This window comes from Mauremys reevesii, linkage group 2 (assembly GCF_016161935.1).
Source record: "Mauremys reevesii isolate NIE-2019 linkage group 2, ASM1616193v1, whole genome shotgun sequence".
NCBI classification, from domain to species: Eukaryota; Metazoa; Chordata; order Testudines; family Geoemydidae; genus Mauremys; species Mauremys reevesii.
Genome location: NC_052624.1, coordinates 222,887,477 through 222,905,042, shown reverse-complemented (window position 1 = coordinate 222,905,042; position 17,566 = coordinate 222,887,477). Strand labels below are relative to the sequence as shown.

General features: G+C 44.4%; 1 protein-coding gene across 7 annotated transcripts in view; it reads right to left on the bottom strand.

Annotated features, from left to right (window-relative positions):
* The window catches only part of UBXN2B (UBX domain protein 2B), a 113,835-nt gene that overhangs the window by 27,029 nt on the left and 69,240 nt on the right, over positions 1 to 17,566 (bottom strand). For 2 of the 7 annotated variants that reach the window (XM_039525048.1, XM_039525047.1), the window contains exons 3-4: positions 4,416 to 4,519; positions 2,166 to 2,237 (exon numbers count right to left, since the gene is read on the bottom strand). In XM_039525048.1, the coding sequence (XP_039380982.1) occupies positions 2,166 to 2,237; positions 4,416 to 4,519 (176 nt within the window). Of the gene's footprint in view, positions 1 to 2,165; positions 2,238 to 4,415; positions 4,571 to 7,373; positions 7,557 to 11,192; positions 11,278 to 17,566 lie in introns of those variants that run through there. The other 5 variants (XM_039525049.1, XM_039525051.1, XM_039525046.1 and 2 more) reach the window with 5 other exon arrangements.

The following is a 17,566-nucleotide window of genomic DNA, read 5'->3' as shown; positions in this document are numbered from 1 at the left end:
AAAACCTCTTCATTTTGATCACAGAAGCATTCCACCCAGTTCTGGTTTTCTCAATACACAAAGAAGCACTACTAAAAGAATTGTTACAGTGGACCTACAAAGGTATAGAGGTTCCTAGAGGTTAGGAGCCATGGTCATATTTTATAGCGAACACAGTCCTGACATAGCTGTGACTTTACATTCCTTATTTTATGTGGATTCCACCAGCTCCTGGAAAGAATAATCTCCACTGGGAGGTTCTGTGTATGAAACTATGGCTGGTCTGATGAAATGCAGATGCATTTGAAAAATCAGATGCACAATTAACACTGCCTTTGTAGAATTGACCTACAACAACTAAAAATAGCACCAAAGTGAGATCTTAGGCTTAATGATCAATTATGGTCACATTTCTAACAATATTAGTTCTTTTTTTAACAACAATTAATTTATATTCTGAGGCACTTTAGAGTCTGCAGTAACTTCAGAGAAAACCATTGGATAAAACAAACAGTAGTAAACATCTAGTTTATTTTCAAAATAGACTAATTTCTAGCCCTTGCATGAGATCCATTTCATAGAGTGTATTATTTAATAGTTTTATTATCTGTAATCAGAAGTTATATACATATCAGAGAGTAAGATTAAGAAACCAGAAGTGCTAAGGGCTAATATATGCTTAGACACCATGGTGATGGATACTACCCAAATTTAGATAGCTAGATATGACATATTGCCAAGCTGTAGCATCTCTGATTTATGTTCTGTTTGATTTGATTTTAAACAGCTAATAAAATGCTGAATGCTTCCTATTCTCTTTGGGTATACTATTTAAGTATAGGAGGCAAGGTTAGTTGATTCAGGATAAAATAAGTCAATCTGCTGCTGCTTACTAGAATAAAACTGATTCTGCTATCTCAACACTGATGTCTATAAACCAGGGGTCGGCAACCTTTTAGCAGTGGTGTGCCGAGTCTTCATGTATACATTCTAATTTAAGACTTCGCGTGCGGTAATACATTTTAACGGTTTTTAGAAGGTCTTTCTATAAGTCTATAATATATAACCAAACTACTGTTATATGTAAAGTAAACAAGGTTTTCAAAATGTTTCAGAAGCTTTATTTAAAATTAAATTAAAATGCAGATCTTATTAGTTTAGTGTGATCCTTGCCCTTGCTTTTCCTTGCTTAGTTTTCCAGTGTCTGATGGCACGTATTTGGATACGTTAAGTTGCACACAGGCTTCTGAGTGATCAGTTGTTAACTGGCTGGAACCCTAGATCAGCAGCTGAGGTGAGTGGAACTGGTGGCTGGTAGGGCTAAGCAGGGCCGGAGGCCTGGACCCTGTCTGGCAGGGGGCCTGCGCTGGAACTCCAACCGGAAGCAAGGTGAGTAGGGCTGCGGCGGGGACCTGGCTGGTAAGGGGCCAACAGCCGGAACCCCAGAGCGGTGGCAGGCTGAGCAGGTCAGCCCGCCCAGCTCTGGGGTTTTGGCGGTGGGCTAAGCATCTCCGCCCGCCCCCGCTTTGGGGTTTGGCCGCTGGATCCTGCGAGCCAGGGTCTCAACCTGCTGCCAGCCTGGGGTTCCTTCACCCAGGCCAGCAGCGGGAGCTGAGAGGGACAGGTGGCGGGACCCCGGCTGGCAGGATCCAGCGGTGGAAACCCCAGAGCGGTGGTGGGCTGAGTGGCTCAGCCTGCCGCTGCTCTGGGGTTTGGTCGTCGGCTCCTGCCAGCCGGGGTCTCAGCCCGCTGCCAGCCTGGGGTTCCTTCCCCCAGGCCAGCAGCGGGTGCTGTGTGGGACCCCAGCTGGCAGGGGCCAGCAGCGGGAACCCCAGAGTGGTGGCGGGCTGAGTGGGTCAGCCCGTTGCTGCTCTGGGGTTTCTATTACATGTAAAAACAAGGAGATTAAAAATGGAAGCCTACAGTTCAGAAAGATTCCGTTTATAGTTTGAAAATTGGAGAAAGCATTTTATTTTAAATAGGGAAGGCTATCCTCCATACCTCATGTCACCATTTCCCTCTAATGAGTCACGCAACCGCCCTTATGTTACCACTTAGAGCAAAGACTAAGATCAACACCATTATGAAGAAAGAAGAAAGGAAAAAAATGTATGAAAAAAATAAAATCTAGATTAATATTCTATTCATAATTGTTATAGATAAATAAGCCTCTGTTTTTACAGTACCTTTGGTTTTCTTTGTCATCACTCATGCTTCTTTCTGGTTTTCTCAAGCTTCTGAAGGAGTCAATTTTTAGACTGCCAACAAATATTTTTTAAAAATTCAGTTTTATTAAAAACATTACTGATATATACACTGCATAAAATATCCATTGTAACAAGCACTTCACACTTTATGACTATGTAAAATGGTTAGTTTTTTAATATACTTTAAAAAAAAAAGAAAAAAAAAAAGGAGAGAGCGCGAAAATAAGGTGTCTCAAAAGTTCTGACCTGATGGACTCCATTCAGGCTAACTGTTTAAGTATTTTATAAAATAATTCTAAATTGCTGACACACTGTAATGGCATATGTTCTTTTGGCGACAGTAAATAGTTCCAAATATTCACCATGTAGCAAGGAAAGAATGGAGGGGAGCTCATTTAGGGCCGTACAGCAATGCCCTTATGACAATTTACTCCACAAGTGGCCTCACTAACATCAGTAGGTAACATTCAATGTGAATAAGGGTTGCAGAATCTGGCCTTAACTTTCAATTATATTTGAAAAATGGCTTTGTAGTACTTGAACCTGCAATGGGACCAACCAGAATTATTATTTATTTGTATTACCAAAGTGCTAGGAGCCCCAGTCATGAACCTGGATCCCATTGTGATAGGTGCTGGACACAGACCAAAAAGACAGACACTGCTCCCAAAAAGCTTACAAGCAGTAGTTTCCCCTATTTCTTTCTGTTTATTACATGGATTCAAAAATATTCTTACAGCCAACATTGCACAGGTTTACAGTAAACATTTTAGAATGAATTTAAATGATACTTTGAAATAGGGAATCAGAACCACTGCACTAGCTTCACATCCATGGGATAGGTCCACCACTGGTGCGAACAGCCATAGTTCCACTGACTTCAATGGAACTTTGACAATTGATGTAGACTACAATCTATCCAAATTAGGGATTATTTAACATTGTGTTAAGGGGGCATCTTTTCTTTCCAAAAGAGATTCATCTGAATCACGGTATATGATTGCCAATAAAGAGCTACAGTTTGCCAGCATATACCATTCTGAAGTATTCAAGATACAGTACCAACCTATTCCCTACATAGAATAGGAAGTAAGTATAACAACTTTGTGGTATATATTGGCAAGCAGCTTTTTAATAGTGATATCTGTAGATGGTTAACCATACTAGATTGGTGATCTTAACCAGAAACAATCATTATTGTCCCCCCAAGTATCCAGCCTTGGGCTGAATTTCATCTTTCCAGAGATCCATGTGCAGAAATGGACTGTAGGTTTGTCATCAGTCATGGAGATGTCCGCTGGTATATACTCATTTTTTAAAAATGAGATTCACACTGACACATCTGTATAGATGGGGTCTTTTTAGAAAGACACACAAGCCTTGTGTTTGGTTCATCATGTCCCAGTCACTTGCCACATATAGATTGGATTTAAAAAAAAAAACAAACATCTTACTGTTCAGTTGTTTTGTATTTGATTCATTTAAACTTAGCAAGATTTTTTTAAAGTTTATTTGAGTGCGCTATGAGTCTCCATATATTCTGTTATGTGAACCCTAAGTACTTAAAGCAAATTCTTGTTGGCCACAGGCACCTAAATATGCCAGAAAAACAGAGAAAAATATATTCAATTCCTCTACCATACAGAGGTTGTCCATTCAAGTTCTTTGTTCCCATGAAGAATCTTAGAGGATATTTGCCAATTCTCCTATGGTAGATGCTGCTGAGGGATAATTTTGGATAGGGCTTAACGGTCATGGATCATAGTCCTCATGTTGACATGAGCACTGTGGTTTCCTGACCCTGAAGAGGCACTTAGGCATAGTCTTCCATATGAATTGCTCCTGCTCCTAACAGTTGTTCCCCCAAAAGAACACAGGTCATATGTCCAAATCTGTGTGACAGCATAACTACTTCTGCATTTAACTTTAAGCCTTTTGCCAGCATCTAACAGAAACATAAAGTGGTTGGGAACAGTTGCAGAATGAAGGCTACTCGATAAATAAATATATGCTACGAACACTTCCTAAGGAAGCAGAGTGGACGTAATATTATAGGGTTCCCCACTTTACTCTTCTGTGTTGTTATAGCTTTTTAAACAAGCATTGGAATATAATACCTCTTTGAGATCAAATTTCTGAATGTTGTGACAAAAGCAGGGTTAATAAACTGAAACAGACATTACAGATGTCAAATAAATTACTAATCCTAATGTACAAAGCACTTCTTACCTCTGAACTGGTACTCTTGGGTTACCGAACACTGTAGCTGGTGGTCTGTCAGAATGGGATAACTTGCCTTTAACTTCATCTTCATATAACCCAGCCAAAGCCAACTACATACAATACCAGACTTTTTAGAAAATCTATAAGACTAGAGATAGAAACTATACAAAGAACAAGAGAATAAACATTGTATGCATTGTTTTAGAAGCCTAGGTTCCTTACTGATTTAGAAACACGAGTGACATTATTCAGAGACTCATAAATATTTGTCTGGATACCTGTACTCTGAAATAAATACACATGTATTTATTTACATATTAAACACAAGTCTGAATTACCTCATTAAGTATGCAATAAGGCTACACTAGCAAAGAATGATAAGACTTTTATACAGAAGCATCTGTTCAGAATACATAGAAAGCACTCACGTTACTTGTAAAAGGTTAAGACAAAGATATTCTATATTTATGTGAAACAATGTCACATTACTTTCAATAAGATTGTTAGAGAACACAACAGTAATAGCTTTTAATTTATATTTTTCAGTTTCTATATAACATATTTACAACCATGATAGAATGTACTAATATTAAGATCCCAATTCAGCAAAGCACTTAAGCATGTGTTTAACACTGACTTCAGCAAGTGCTTAAAGGCTTACACCCAAGCGTAATAACCTGTATTAGAAAAGCTTTTTCCAAGGATAGCCCTAGATGCTGCCATTTCTCCGGCAGATTCAGCTTTAAGAACAGTATGCGAAGGGATACCAAATATGACATTTTTGGTAGCTTGATTTCTATTGTCTTTAACAATGTTGTATTTAGTTTTTGTAAATATTAAAATTTTTATCTCAAAACAGAGTTCTAAAATTTGATTCTGCTTTTCTCTGGAGTGATATTAACATTTCACCACATGGTGCTGCAGGGCTACAATTCTACTACGGTTTGGCTTACAAACAACAAACATTCGAATAAAGACAGCCCTTTTCAAGACAAACTGTTTTAGAATCACAGTATTTAATACCGTAATAAGTATTGCAATGAGACGCTCGTTATCCAGGAAAGTAAACTAGTTGAAGAACTGAGGGCTATTAAGAAAATCGTACAGAGTAGTGAGATTTCAATAGAACTTTTAAAAGACATCCAGTGTCTCAAACTTAATATGCATTCTACAGATTTGTGCTAGTTAAAAAGGGAACTTTTATTTCAGATAAATTTAACACCGTGAAAGACCATCTACTCAAAAAGCCTGCTTAACTACAAGTCCGATCGTCAACAGTTTGGAAAACTGAAGATGAATGTAACTACTGTATGCTTCAGTTAAAAATGTTAGTCTCAATAGACTCATAGACTTTATCAACAATAATTAAATGTGCAAACCTAATATTAGTAAGTAAAAAGGAAAAATGGTCAGGACTGGTCAGCAGTGTATTGGCCTTATGTGTAATTTAAACAAAAACAGTAACACTGCCTAGAGTTTCACGTTTCTTTTATTTAAGTAATAGCTAAGGGTAGGTCTACACTTAGGTATTGTGTAGAGCAGACACAGCATGCCCAATTAGCATGGGTATAAAACAGTAGTGTAGACAATGGGGCATGGCTGAGTAGAGCAGAAGGCCCTACATACCCTACACAGCTCTTTACATGCCCAAGCTCTTTACATGCCAGCAGCTCTCTGCTGGAGACTTTCACTGCCACATGTAGCTACACACCAGTGAGTGCGCGGCATGTAGCTACACGCAGCGGCATTGGAACAATTTTTATAGTGGGGGTGCTGAAAGCCGTTGAACAAAACTGTATACCCTGTATATGATGAAGCCAGGGTTGTTGGCGCACCCAGCACCAGGACCCCTGGTTACACATACCCTACATGCTGCTGCAAGCATGGGCAAGCATAGACATGGTTTTAAAGAATTTTATTTGGAAGCATTTCATAGTTTTAAAGTTGGTGGGGAAAATTAATACTGATAAAGAAATGGTTACACCTGAGATTTTATAGCATTTCTTTGCAGGACGCTAACAATGGGAGCCAAACTCTCTACAGACTGAGGCACCTCTCCATTTCTCTAGTGCAGGAGTCGGCAACCTCTGGCATGTGGGCCGGGCCAGTTTGCTTACCTACCGTGTCGGCAGGTTTGGCCGATCGCGGCTCCCACTGGCCACGGTTCACTGTCCCTGGCTAATGGGGGCTGCAGAAAGTGGCGTGGGATGTGCTGGCTGTGGCTTCCTGCCACCCACATTGGCCAGGCCAGTGGGAGCCGCGATCAGCCAAACCTGCCAACACAGCAGGTAAACAAACTGGCCTGACCCACCAGGGTTCTTACCCTGGCGAGCCGCGTGCCAGAGGTTGCTGACCCCTTGCTCTAGCACAGGGAGTCCCAGCCAAATTGCAGCCACTGGGAGCTGCGAGCAGCCATACCTACAGACACTCAGGTAAACAAAGTGTCTCGCAGCCCGCCAGGGGCTTACCCTGAACAAGCCACGAACCAAGTTTGGGAACCTCTGCTCCAGTGTTTGAAAGCCAGGCTCATCCGTACAAGAGGGGTTTTGCATTAAGCAGCTTTATTCTGGCCTTGCAAACAAGAGCTGGCAGCCTCATCACGCCGGGCTATTAAGTCCTGAAACATGTGGGTCTTGTGAGAGAAGGGGTGTGACACAAAGCCAGCCACCTGCCTCCGCCTGGCGGATCACTCCACACCGTGTGGCACGTTACGGCCCCGTGGGGAGGCTCACGCGGTGGATGGCCCAGGGGCAGGGTGCCAGGGGTGTGCATGGAAAGGGCAGGCAGCAGCCCCCCGCCAGCGCGCAGCTCCCTGCGCCCCGCACAGACCCGGCTTGCCCAGGCCAGCCTCCCCCGCCCAGCAGCCCGGAGCACCGCAGCCGCCGGGACGGGACGGCACCTGTCGGGGAGGCGCCACCGGCCTCTCGTTCATCATTCCCAAGTATCGCCCCGGCCCCTCCGCACCTGTAAGTCCCGGGCCGAGGGTGGCCGGGCATTAGCCCGGGGCCCCTTGTCCCGCCGCGCCCCGCCAGCCGCCGCCGCTTCCTGCTGGCCCGCGGCTTCCCCGCCGTCCGCCATCTTCAGCAGCACGGAGGGAGCCGCTCCCCGCGGAGCTGCGGCTGAAGGGAAGCGCCGCAGAGCACTTCCGTAGCCAGGCTGCCATGGCAACGGGAGGAGCAGGACTGGACCAGCCCCCTTCGCTGGACCCGCCCAATGTGTGTATGGGCGGCCCGCGCTCGAACCCTGTGTGATTGCGCGCGCACCTGCTCCCGTCTGTGTGTGTGCGTTCACCCCTCCCCCACGTGTGTTTGCATGTCCCTGCCTGCTGCTGTGTGTGATTGACCAGCTGCCTGGTGTAGGCGTGCATCTAGGTGCATAGGTGCTGGAACTAGGGGTCCTGCTGCACCCCCTGGCTTGGAGTGGTTTCCATTATATACAGGGTTTAAAGTTTGGTTCAATGGCTCTCAGCAGCCCCACTATACAGATTGTTCCAGCACCCTTGTGCATCTGCCCCCCCCCGCCCATGTATGAGCACTCACTCCTCTGTGTGTGTGTGCGCGCGCGCACGCGTGCGCACCCACAGGCACCCATGTATGTTTCTGCCTGTCCCTGTGTGTGTCTGCACACATCTGCCCCTGTGTGGGAATGGTGTGCATGGGTGTATGCACCTGCCTACCCCTGTGTGTATATATACATCTGTCCACCCGTGGATGTGCCTGCCCACCCCACGGGTGTGCCTGACTGCCCCTTGGGTATGTGTGCCCATGTATTAGGGTTGCCAGGTGTCCCGTTTTTGACTGGAATGCCTGGTCAAAAGGAGACCCTGGCAGCTCTGGTCATCACAACTGAGCACCGGGCTGTTAAAAGTACGGTCAGTGGCACAGCGGAACTAAGGCAGGCTCCCTGCCTGCCCTGGCTCCACGCAGCTCCCGGAAGCAGCCAGCATTTCCCTGCAACCCCTAATCAGAGGGGCAACCAGGGAAGCTCTGCGCACTGCCCTGGCTCTGCAACTCTCATTGGCCAATGTGGGGTGGCACCTGCTGGCGCAGGCAGCACACAGAGCCCCCTGGCCCATCTGCCTAGGAGGAGCCTTCTGGGAGCTATGTGGAGCCAGGGCAGGCAGGGAGTGACCTGAGGTAAGTGCCGCCTAGCTGGAGCTGGCACCCAAAACCCCCTCCAACACCCCCAACCCCAGGTTGGAACACCCTTCCACACCCTAACTCCCTCCAAGAGTCTGCACCCCAATCCCCTGCCCCAGCCCATAGCCCCCTCCCATACCCTCATCCCTGGCCCCACACCAGAGTCCACACCCCTAACTGGAGCCCTCACTCCCTCTCACATCCCAACCCCCTGCCCCAGCCCTGAGTCCAAACTCTCTCCTGGAACCTGCACCCTGCATCCCCTCCTGCACTTCAACCCCTTGCCCCAGCCCTGAGCCCCCTCCTGAACCCCAAACCCCTAAACTCCAGCCCCACCCCAGAGCCCGCACCGCCAGCCGGAGCCTTCACCCCCTCCCACGCCGCAGCTCCCTGCCTCATCCCAGAGCCCCCTTTCGCACCCTGAATCCCTCATTTCTGGCCCCACCCCATGCCTCAGCCCAGTGAAAGTGAGTGAGGGTGGGGGAGAGTGAGCAACAGAGTTGGGGGGATGGAGTGAGTGGGGGCAGGGGTGGAGCCTGGGGCAAGGGCAGGCAGGTTTTGTGTGGTTAGAAAGTTGGCAACCCTACCACATGTATGTGTGCACGCCTGCCCGCCCTTGTGTGTATGTGTCCACCCATCCACCCCGTGTGTGTGCCCACCTGTCTGTGTGTGTGGGTGCACATATGCACACCCATCTGCCCTGTGTGTGTGTGGCCCTATGTGCCTGCCTGCTTGTCCCTGTGATTGTTTGCATCTACCTGTCCCAGGTATGAGTGTGCGCCTGCCAGTCTGTCTGCCCCTGTGTCTGTGGCTACCTGCACACGTGTAAGGGACAGTGTGTGTGTGTGTGTGTGTGTCTGCATGTGTGTATCTGCCTGCCTGCCCTGAGCACAGACGCTGACTTTTGTTTTTGCCAGTGGGTGCTCCTGTCCACTCCCCTCCTCCCCTGTGCAAATGGTGGGTAGGGTCTCAGCGCAGAAGAGGCCAAGCGGGACCATGGCCTCGAGGGATAGGGAGAAGAGGCCAAGTGGGGATGGGGCCACAGTTTGGGTGCTGGGGCCCACAAAAGTTTAATCTGGCCCTGCAGGTGCTGAGCACCGCATAATTTTTTTTCGATGGGTGCTTGAGCCCCAGAGCACCCACAAAGTCAGCAGCTATGGCCCTGACTGTATCTGCATCTGCCTGCGTGTGTGTGTGTGTGTGTCTGCCTGCCCCTCTGTGTGTATGTGCCTGGCTGTCCTATGTATGTGTGTCTCTGGCTCTTTCAGTCCCTTCCTATCCTAGCCCTGTTTGTGCGATGAGTCTCTGTTGCCACAATGTAGTGTGACATGCCAGAATCATCTCTTTATTTGTACTTTAGAGTAATAGCCTAAACTCTGGTATCAAAACAGCAGTGAGAGTGTGCAGGCTAGTCAGGGGTAGATTTACACCCCAGCTTGCAGTAAACTAAAAGATGCTGTAGATAAGCCGTTATGGTAATAATCTGATTTTTAAGATTTTCTAATAATAGTAACAATCCTATTTTTAATGCAGGGTTATTAACTTAAATATTTGGGCACCTTTATAACATATTGCAGAAAGGCACAGAGACATGACAAGTTCATCATTAAGTTAACAGTATTGCCAGCCCCACGCATTCAAAAACCATGAGTCAGGCCCCCAAAATAAAAAAGAGTGCCTTAAAAATCCTGCAGTTTTAAAAAAATACTTCTGGTTTTCTTTTATTTGCCTTCTGGTGTTTGAGCCTTGGGGTTCTCTGCAACCATGCGGGTTAGAAACTTACTTTTAAAAAACATGAAATCTGAGATTCTCACATAATCATATGAGTCCAGGAGCTGGGGCCTTAAGAAAAAATCTGCGTATTATGGCTCTCACAATAATATTACCTGAGTTGGCAGCACTGTGTGTAGCATGAGTCAGAAAGCAAAGTTACAACTAGAAATTTAGAAACCAATGATTATTTCATAATCCCCTCCCTCAGCACCAGGTAATGTCCCAGGTGCTTATTTTCTGCAGGCCATAGTACGTCCCAAGCTGCAGTGAAATCAGAGTTGAATATGCATAGCTAAGCTTCAGTGTGGCCATATATGTAGGTAACGTATAGTGAGTAATGTTTACCCTAAAGAATAGCTCCTAATTGCTATATATTGCGTGCATTTCTGCCGGTTGTAGTGAATCATCCAGTACAGAGGACAATTTCTCACTTTGGCACAATGTTATCAGTTGGCCTCTTACTGCTTTGCTATGTTGAATTGCCACTGCTGAATATAGCAAGGTGGATTGTCTCAATCACTCAGGATAGGAAGCTTTGAGAAATGTCACCTTAGCACAATATAGGAATAAAGCAGCAAAATGGTAGTGTTTGTAGTTTACAAACATAAAATTAAAAAATAAACTGTAGAAAGTGGGTCAGAAAAAGAAGGAAGGATAAAGGAATGCAAATAATAATAATGAAGAGAAAACTTAACTTGAGTTCCTAACAAATATTGGTATTCATTCATGGGCTGCACACCTACTGTAAAATATCAACATCACCAGCTAAACTGCTAAAAATAAATAAAATAGAAATAGAAATCAACCAACACCAATTGGCTACATAGTTGAGGACCTTATCTGAGTAATCCAAGGATGAAAATGTACTCACGCGCTTCATTTACCCTTCCTTGGGCTGATTAGTGAAGTGCAGTTGTTGCCTGAAAGAAAATGCCATCTTCCTGGAGTGACATAGTCTGAATTAGGAGAGGGAAACCAAATTGTAATTGCTCTAAAATCCAAATGAATTTATGAAGAAATTAAACTTATTGCAGTCAGATGTCCCATATTTTATCTTCCCCCAAACACTGGCACTATTCCTGCTTGCCACTCTTGATTGCCTGCTCTAGGGTAAAGGCTGCCAATAGCATTTCAAGATATCACCTGAATACAGATTAACATTAATTTTTTTTCATTGAGAATGTATATAAACCTGAACATCTGCAAATGCAAATCTGGCTACCCTAAGATACCATTTAATTTTCATAATATTATTGCTGGTACCAAAGCTTTTCTGCACAGCTGTAAATTTAAAATAGTTAATTACTATCTTGCAGCTATCTTTCCTTAAATAAAAGTAATCTTGTATTTTTCTTGATTTCTAAAATGCTTTTTCAATTGTCCCAGCTATTCCCCCCTTTCCATGCCACCCCCTCCCAAAATTAAAATAAGATAAATTAGGGACAGAAAAGGCATACATTCAAAGCCAATCACAAAGATCCAGTTGAGGTGATACTTCTAGGCATGTATGCACTACAACATACAACCCCATCTGCAGATCTAGTTTAGGAATGATTGTCCCGTGAATCTAGTTATAACTGATTCCTGTAGCATAGATGCACCTTAACAGAGTTCCATAACCACACAAACTTTAGGAAAAGCAAAGGATGGCCAGGGGCAGCTCTAGGTATTTTGCCGCCCCAAGCAAGGCAGGCAGGCTGCCTTCAGCGGCTTGCCTGTGAGAGGTCCCCGGTCCCGCGGATTCAGCAGCACGCCTGTGGGAGGTCTGCCAAAGCCGCGGGACCAGCGGACCCTCCGCAGGCAAGCCGCCGAAGGCAACCTGCCTGCCGCCCTCGCGGTGACCGGCAGAGCGCCCCCCGTGGCTTGCCGCCCCAGGCAAGCGCTTGGCGTGCTGGTGCCTGGAGCCGCCCCTGAGGATGGCTGCTTTCTATGGCATCATCCCACAGTAATCCCATGGGACATCTAGGCACAAATGAACACTGATTAGGTCAGCAATAACTTGAAGGGCTTCCCATCCTACTTAGTGAAACTCCTTAGCACAGCATAGTTGGGTGAACATCAGGAGGAAGGGAAGACATAGGGGACTAAAAAGGGCAGGGGGGCACAAACCTATTCTCACAAACCCACAGAGGAAAACTGATAAGGGAACTTGACAATTGGAAATGTACACCATTTCTAGTCTTTTATGTCGGAATGATGGATGTAAGGGACAATGTGGCTCTTTAGTTCCAAAATCCCCACTGAAGTTTGTGCCATAAGGCACTGAAAGATTATTAAAATACAATTAATATGTAATTTTAAAAAGTATTGAAAGACAGCGCTTGAAATTGTTTGATTGTCATTCTGAAACAAACCATTTTAAAGATCTTCCATGTTGGGATTTATTAAACACTCTTGTAAAAATTTCCTATTTATGGATGGGCCAAATGTTTTAATTGTTCTGGTTTTCTTTTACTAGTTTCATTTTATGTATGTATGTGTATACACACACGCGTGCGTGCTACTTATGTTTTTTTGGGGCTGATAATGTGTTCCCTGCACACCCAACACTTCTGTTGATTCCAAAAGACGTAAAAGGAATGCAAGATCAGACCCTTGGAGTGTTTGTGAGGGAGAGCCTGTGAACTCTCTTGGTGCTCTATACATCTGACAATCTTTAAAGAAACTTTCAGTTATAGTCACAAACACAAATCCATTTACTTTTTTAATTCTTAACTTTTCCTTCCTTATTTTTGCAGCTCTGCTGCCTCCAAGATTCCTAATAATTTCAGGGATAATAATGCATGTCTAGGCACAGTAAGATCAGGCCCTCCATGCACTGTAGCATCCCCTCCTGTGAGCAGAGGGTACAAGAACTTGGAAGGATTCCCGCTGGGAAGGTGTGAAAAAGGGCATACCACCTACATGGCATCAGTTCCCCTGATCCCTTTGCCTGACCCATCAGAAGCCCATCAGTGAGTGCTCTATGGAGTTATGGTTTCATAGTGTGGGAATAGGAGACTAGGGTTGATCTCTCAACTAATGTGGGCTTGGAGTCAACTGGAGTCTTTCCAGAAATTTCAGGCTCTGGATCAGACTCCTAGTGAATAAAGTAATGCAGGCCATGTCAAAATTTACTTTCCCCCATCTCTAAGAAAGGCTCTGGAGGCAGCAACCAGCAGGGAATTCCCTTGTAGTGTGGCTTCTTCAGAAGCTATGTTGCCATAGAGCTTAAGATTGAGAAGGTAGTAAGGAGGTCCTGTCTGCCCTGTGCCTTTGTCATTCTCAGAGAATAAACCCTGATTTTGGGGCCCGAACACCCTCGCACTTCTTGGAGGCTAGAATGGGAGGGAACATGCATCTCTCACCCCAGCAGAAGAATTACAAGGAAACTGTGTTAGAGGGGCATTTCCTGTACTCTAAATTGATATAGGCCCCAATCCTGCCACTGACTATGAGGTGGCAGACCCCTGCAACTATGCAGAGCCCCATTGGATGTGTCTGCACTTCAATGTAAGGCCATTGTTAGTGGCATGTGTGTCAGCTGACCTGTTCTAGGAAACATAGGAGCTGGAACTAGAGGTGCTGAGGGTGCGGCAGCACCCCCTGGCTTGAAGTGGTTTCCATCAAATACAGGGTTTACAGTTTGGTTTAATGGCTGTCAGCACCCCCACTATACAAATTGTCCCAGGAGCCCTGTTAGGAACCATGGGCTTAAGCATCTACAGTGTATTTGAGCCCTATGTTAAGACTTTTCTAGCTCGTGCTCAAACCTAGGGCTCTGGAATCCACACTGCAGTGCACAGACCCAAGTCAAATTAACCAAGTTATGATCTGATAAATATAATTATCCTGTTTATATACATGTATCATCTTTCTATCTAAAGTTATGAATATTGGCCATGGATTTGTATCTTATACATGTGTTGTATTCCTGGGCAACACCCATAAAATAAGATTTACACCAAGGCTAGACAACTATGTTGATGGCTCATTAAGGACATTTCACGCTAACATAGACAAAACTCATCCTGCCCAGTAGCCTTCCTGCAGACACCGCAGCAGTCTATTCCATCAGTATTATAAACTTGATATAAGGCCTTTGCAATTATTTGTATGTATATAATCTATTAAACATTATTAACTCTCTTATTCTTTTCTTTCATTATTAAACCTTTAATTTTTAATTAGACTATGTCTACACTACACAGCTTTTAGCGACATGGCTGTATCACCACAGCCGTGACGCTAAAAGTCGCTCAGTGTAGCCATTGGTTGTTGGCTTTCCTGCCAACAAAAAACTTCTACTCCCAACGAGTGGCATTTGGGTTGTCGGCAGGAGAGCGCTCCTGCCAACAACGCACTGTTCACACTGGCACTTGTTGCGTCAAAACTTTTGTCTTTCAGGGGTTTTTTTTTTTGACACCTCTGAAAGACAAAAGTTTTGTCGTTCGATTGGCAGTGTAGACATAGCCTTACTAAAGGATTGGCATCAGTGTGATTATTGGGTAAGATCTGAGTTATATATTGACCTGATTTGTGGCTGATTTTCTGGGATTAGAAGAATTCTATGTTTGATTAAATTGGTTTTCAGTAACCACTCATCATAGAGCCCAGTGTCTTGTGGTGAGAGAAGAGCTGAAATGCCTAAGGAGACGGTCTTGTTAACCAGTGTGGTGAGACAGAAATTTACTTTTGTTATTAGCTTGGTATAATCTAATGAGAGAATAATCACCAGTTTGAAGTGAGTCTGCCCTATTTCTCAGCCGTTTGTCCTGAATTTGGCATCCTCAGCTGTGGCCCACTGAGACATGGTGACAATCGAGTCAAAATACCATATCCCAGAGTCCCTAGCACCAAGCGCCCACCTCTGCCTGAAATGCAGCTGCATAGCCCTAGGACCGTTGTGCTCAGTGTAAAAACTTTACTGCTTGCCCTGGATATTATCAGGAAGTAGCTTGCTTTGCAAAAGGCTTGTTCAGTTCGCTCTCCATTGCAAACCCAGGAGACTTTCTGACAGTGTGCTTGCAGATCGGCGATCAGAAGAGACTGGGTTAACGTTGACCTGAGCTACTGCTGTTTGCAAAGGAGGGGGTGGCTTCTGTTTTCAACAGAATGGATTACAGATTGTAGGGATAAAGAGGACTAAGGAAGTTGACCCACGGAATTGTGGGATACTCCTGGGACCTGAGTCAAGCGGGGCTGTGTCTACACTGCAAATTAATAAGGACTTGGACTGTGGATCCAGCTTAACTCAAGCTCGGACCCAACAGCCCTGAGATCTGAGCCCTGGGTTAGTGTAGTTGCACTGTTAATGCAAAGGGGGTTAGGCTTGAGCCCGGGCTCAAGCATGGGCTTCTGTTGCAATGTAGACATACCCATTGACTTCAGTGGGGCTTCATTTGCGAGCAGGGTTCTGCTTCCACACAACAAATTCAGCATCAGGGTCATAGTCTTTTGTCAGTCACAAAGCCGTTTGTGTTTTCATACGGATTTGCACTGACATTCTCAGTCTTTTGTCCATGACAAAAAGATGGTGATGTCATAAACCCAGGACTTTGACTTATTAATTATATTATTATAATTATTTATATTGTGGTAGCACCCCAGCCCCGTTCTGCTAACATTGTAGAAACATATAGCAAATTGTTTACATCTAAGTACAAAATGAGAGACTTGGACTGGAAGCTCTTTGGGGCAGGGACTGTCTTTTTGTTTTGTGTTTGTACAGCACCTAGTACATAGGGGTTCTACTCTATGGCCATGAGTCCTAGCACTGTTCTTTGGTTTTCTACAAGTGTTCCATCACTGAGCAGTCTTTGTGTTGGTCATATTTGCCCACGTTATTGAAAATACATTTAATAATGTAAGTTCAGCTGTGGGATGTATAAGTGAAATGTAGTTGACCTTTGCTTGACAAGACTTATGTGTCTGCAAAGTTTTCTAACATGAAATAGAAACAGCAGACAAAATGAAGGATAAAGAAGAGAGAACAGAAAAAAAATACAGAAAAACCCCCTAGAGCTGTCAATGTTACACTCACTGGATGTAGCAGCAATGGACAGATTCAAGGAGAATATTTAAGTGCCTTTGAAATGAAGGCACAGTCCATTTGAACTCCACTCTGCCTCATCTATGCACCTGACTGAGTAGAAGCACTCCAAGGGTTCAAGAATACTCAAAGGAGAACAGATGCACAGAGAACAGATGAATCATCCCACAGACAAGCCATTGCTGCAAAAAGAAGTAAGGAAAATGTTTTGTTTTGATAAATATTGTAAAGGTATTTTTTAATGATTACGTTCGTATGTATTTTGTAGATGCTTTCAAAAATCATGGGACGTAAAGTTAATCTTAGTTGGGCTATTCCTTGTTTCTGCTCTGCTACCCAGCCCCCTCTCCTCCTCAGGGCAGCTGCCAGTGGAGAGAAACTTGGGCAGGCATGGAGAAGGATTAGGAGGTGAGGGTTGGAGAGGGACTAAGCTCCATAGGCTGCAGAAGTGGTTTGGAAAGTAGGCTGCAGGAAGGAAGCAGCAGGCTCTTAGAAAAGAAGGAAGGGCACATTTAAGATGCTGGCGGTCAGTTTACAACAGCACTCCAACCAATGCTACCACCAATGGAGCTGCAATGATGGAAACATTTAACAAAAGGCTAGCGTAGTCACAATCTTTATCAGACTATGCAGAAGACTTTTTGCACAGGTGCTAATCAAGCACTGCTTGCTGAGCACTAGGGCTTTGACTCTTCACTGTTTTTAAAGCAGAACTTATCAGGCCAGACTCAGCCACTAAGGTGATTACATTCTGCCTAGAGATAAAATAGTCCTAAAATGCCATTTTTATTATATCTGAGTAAAAGGCTTTTTTTTTTCTAGGAGCATTGATATTTTTTCCATCAGGTTTATTTGTATATGTTCATTTTCTTTTTAATATAGCATGCTATGAATATCCTCCTTTTAATATGTGATAAAAGGAAAGCAGCAGGAAAATTACATGATGATAGGCAAAACCCTGCTTGTCTTACTCCCTTGAATAATCCAATTGAAATCAAGTAGGTGTAAAGCAAACAGGATTTGGATTAATATACAGTATGTAACATCATATATCTTATGTGACCCACACTTGACAATATCTATGAAGCAATAGTCCAACATCTATAAAAAAATTCAGTTTTTCTAAAATGAATGGGTGCAGTGTTTCTATAGATATTCTTAATAATTATGGCCTCCGTCCTGCACAGCCCATGGGACTACTCACAATGTGTAAA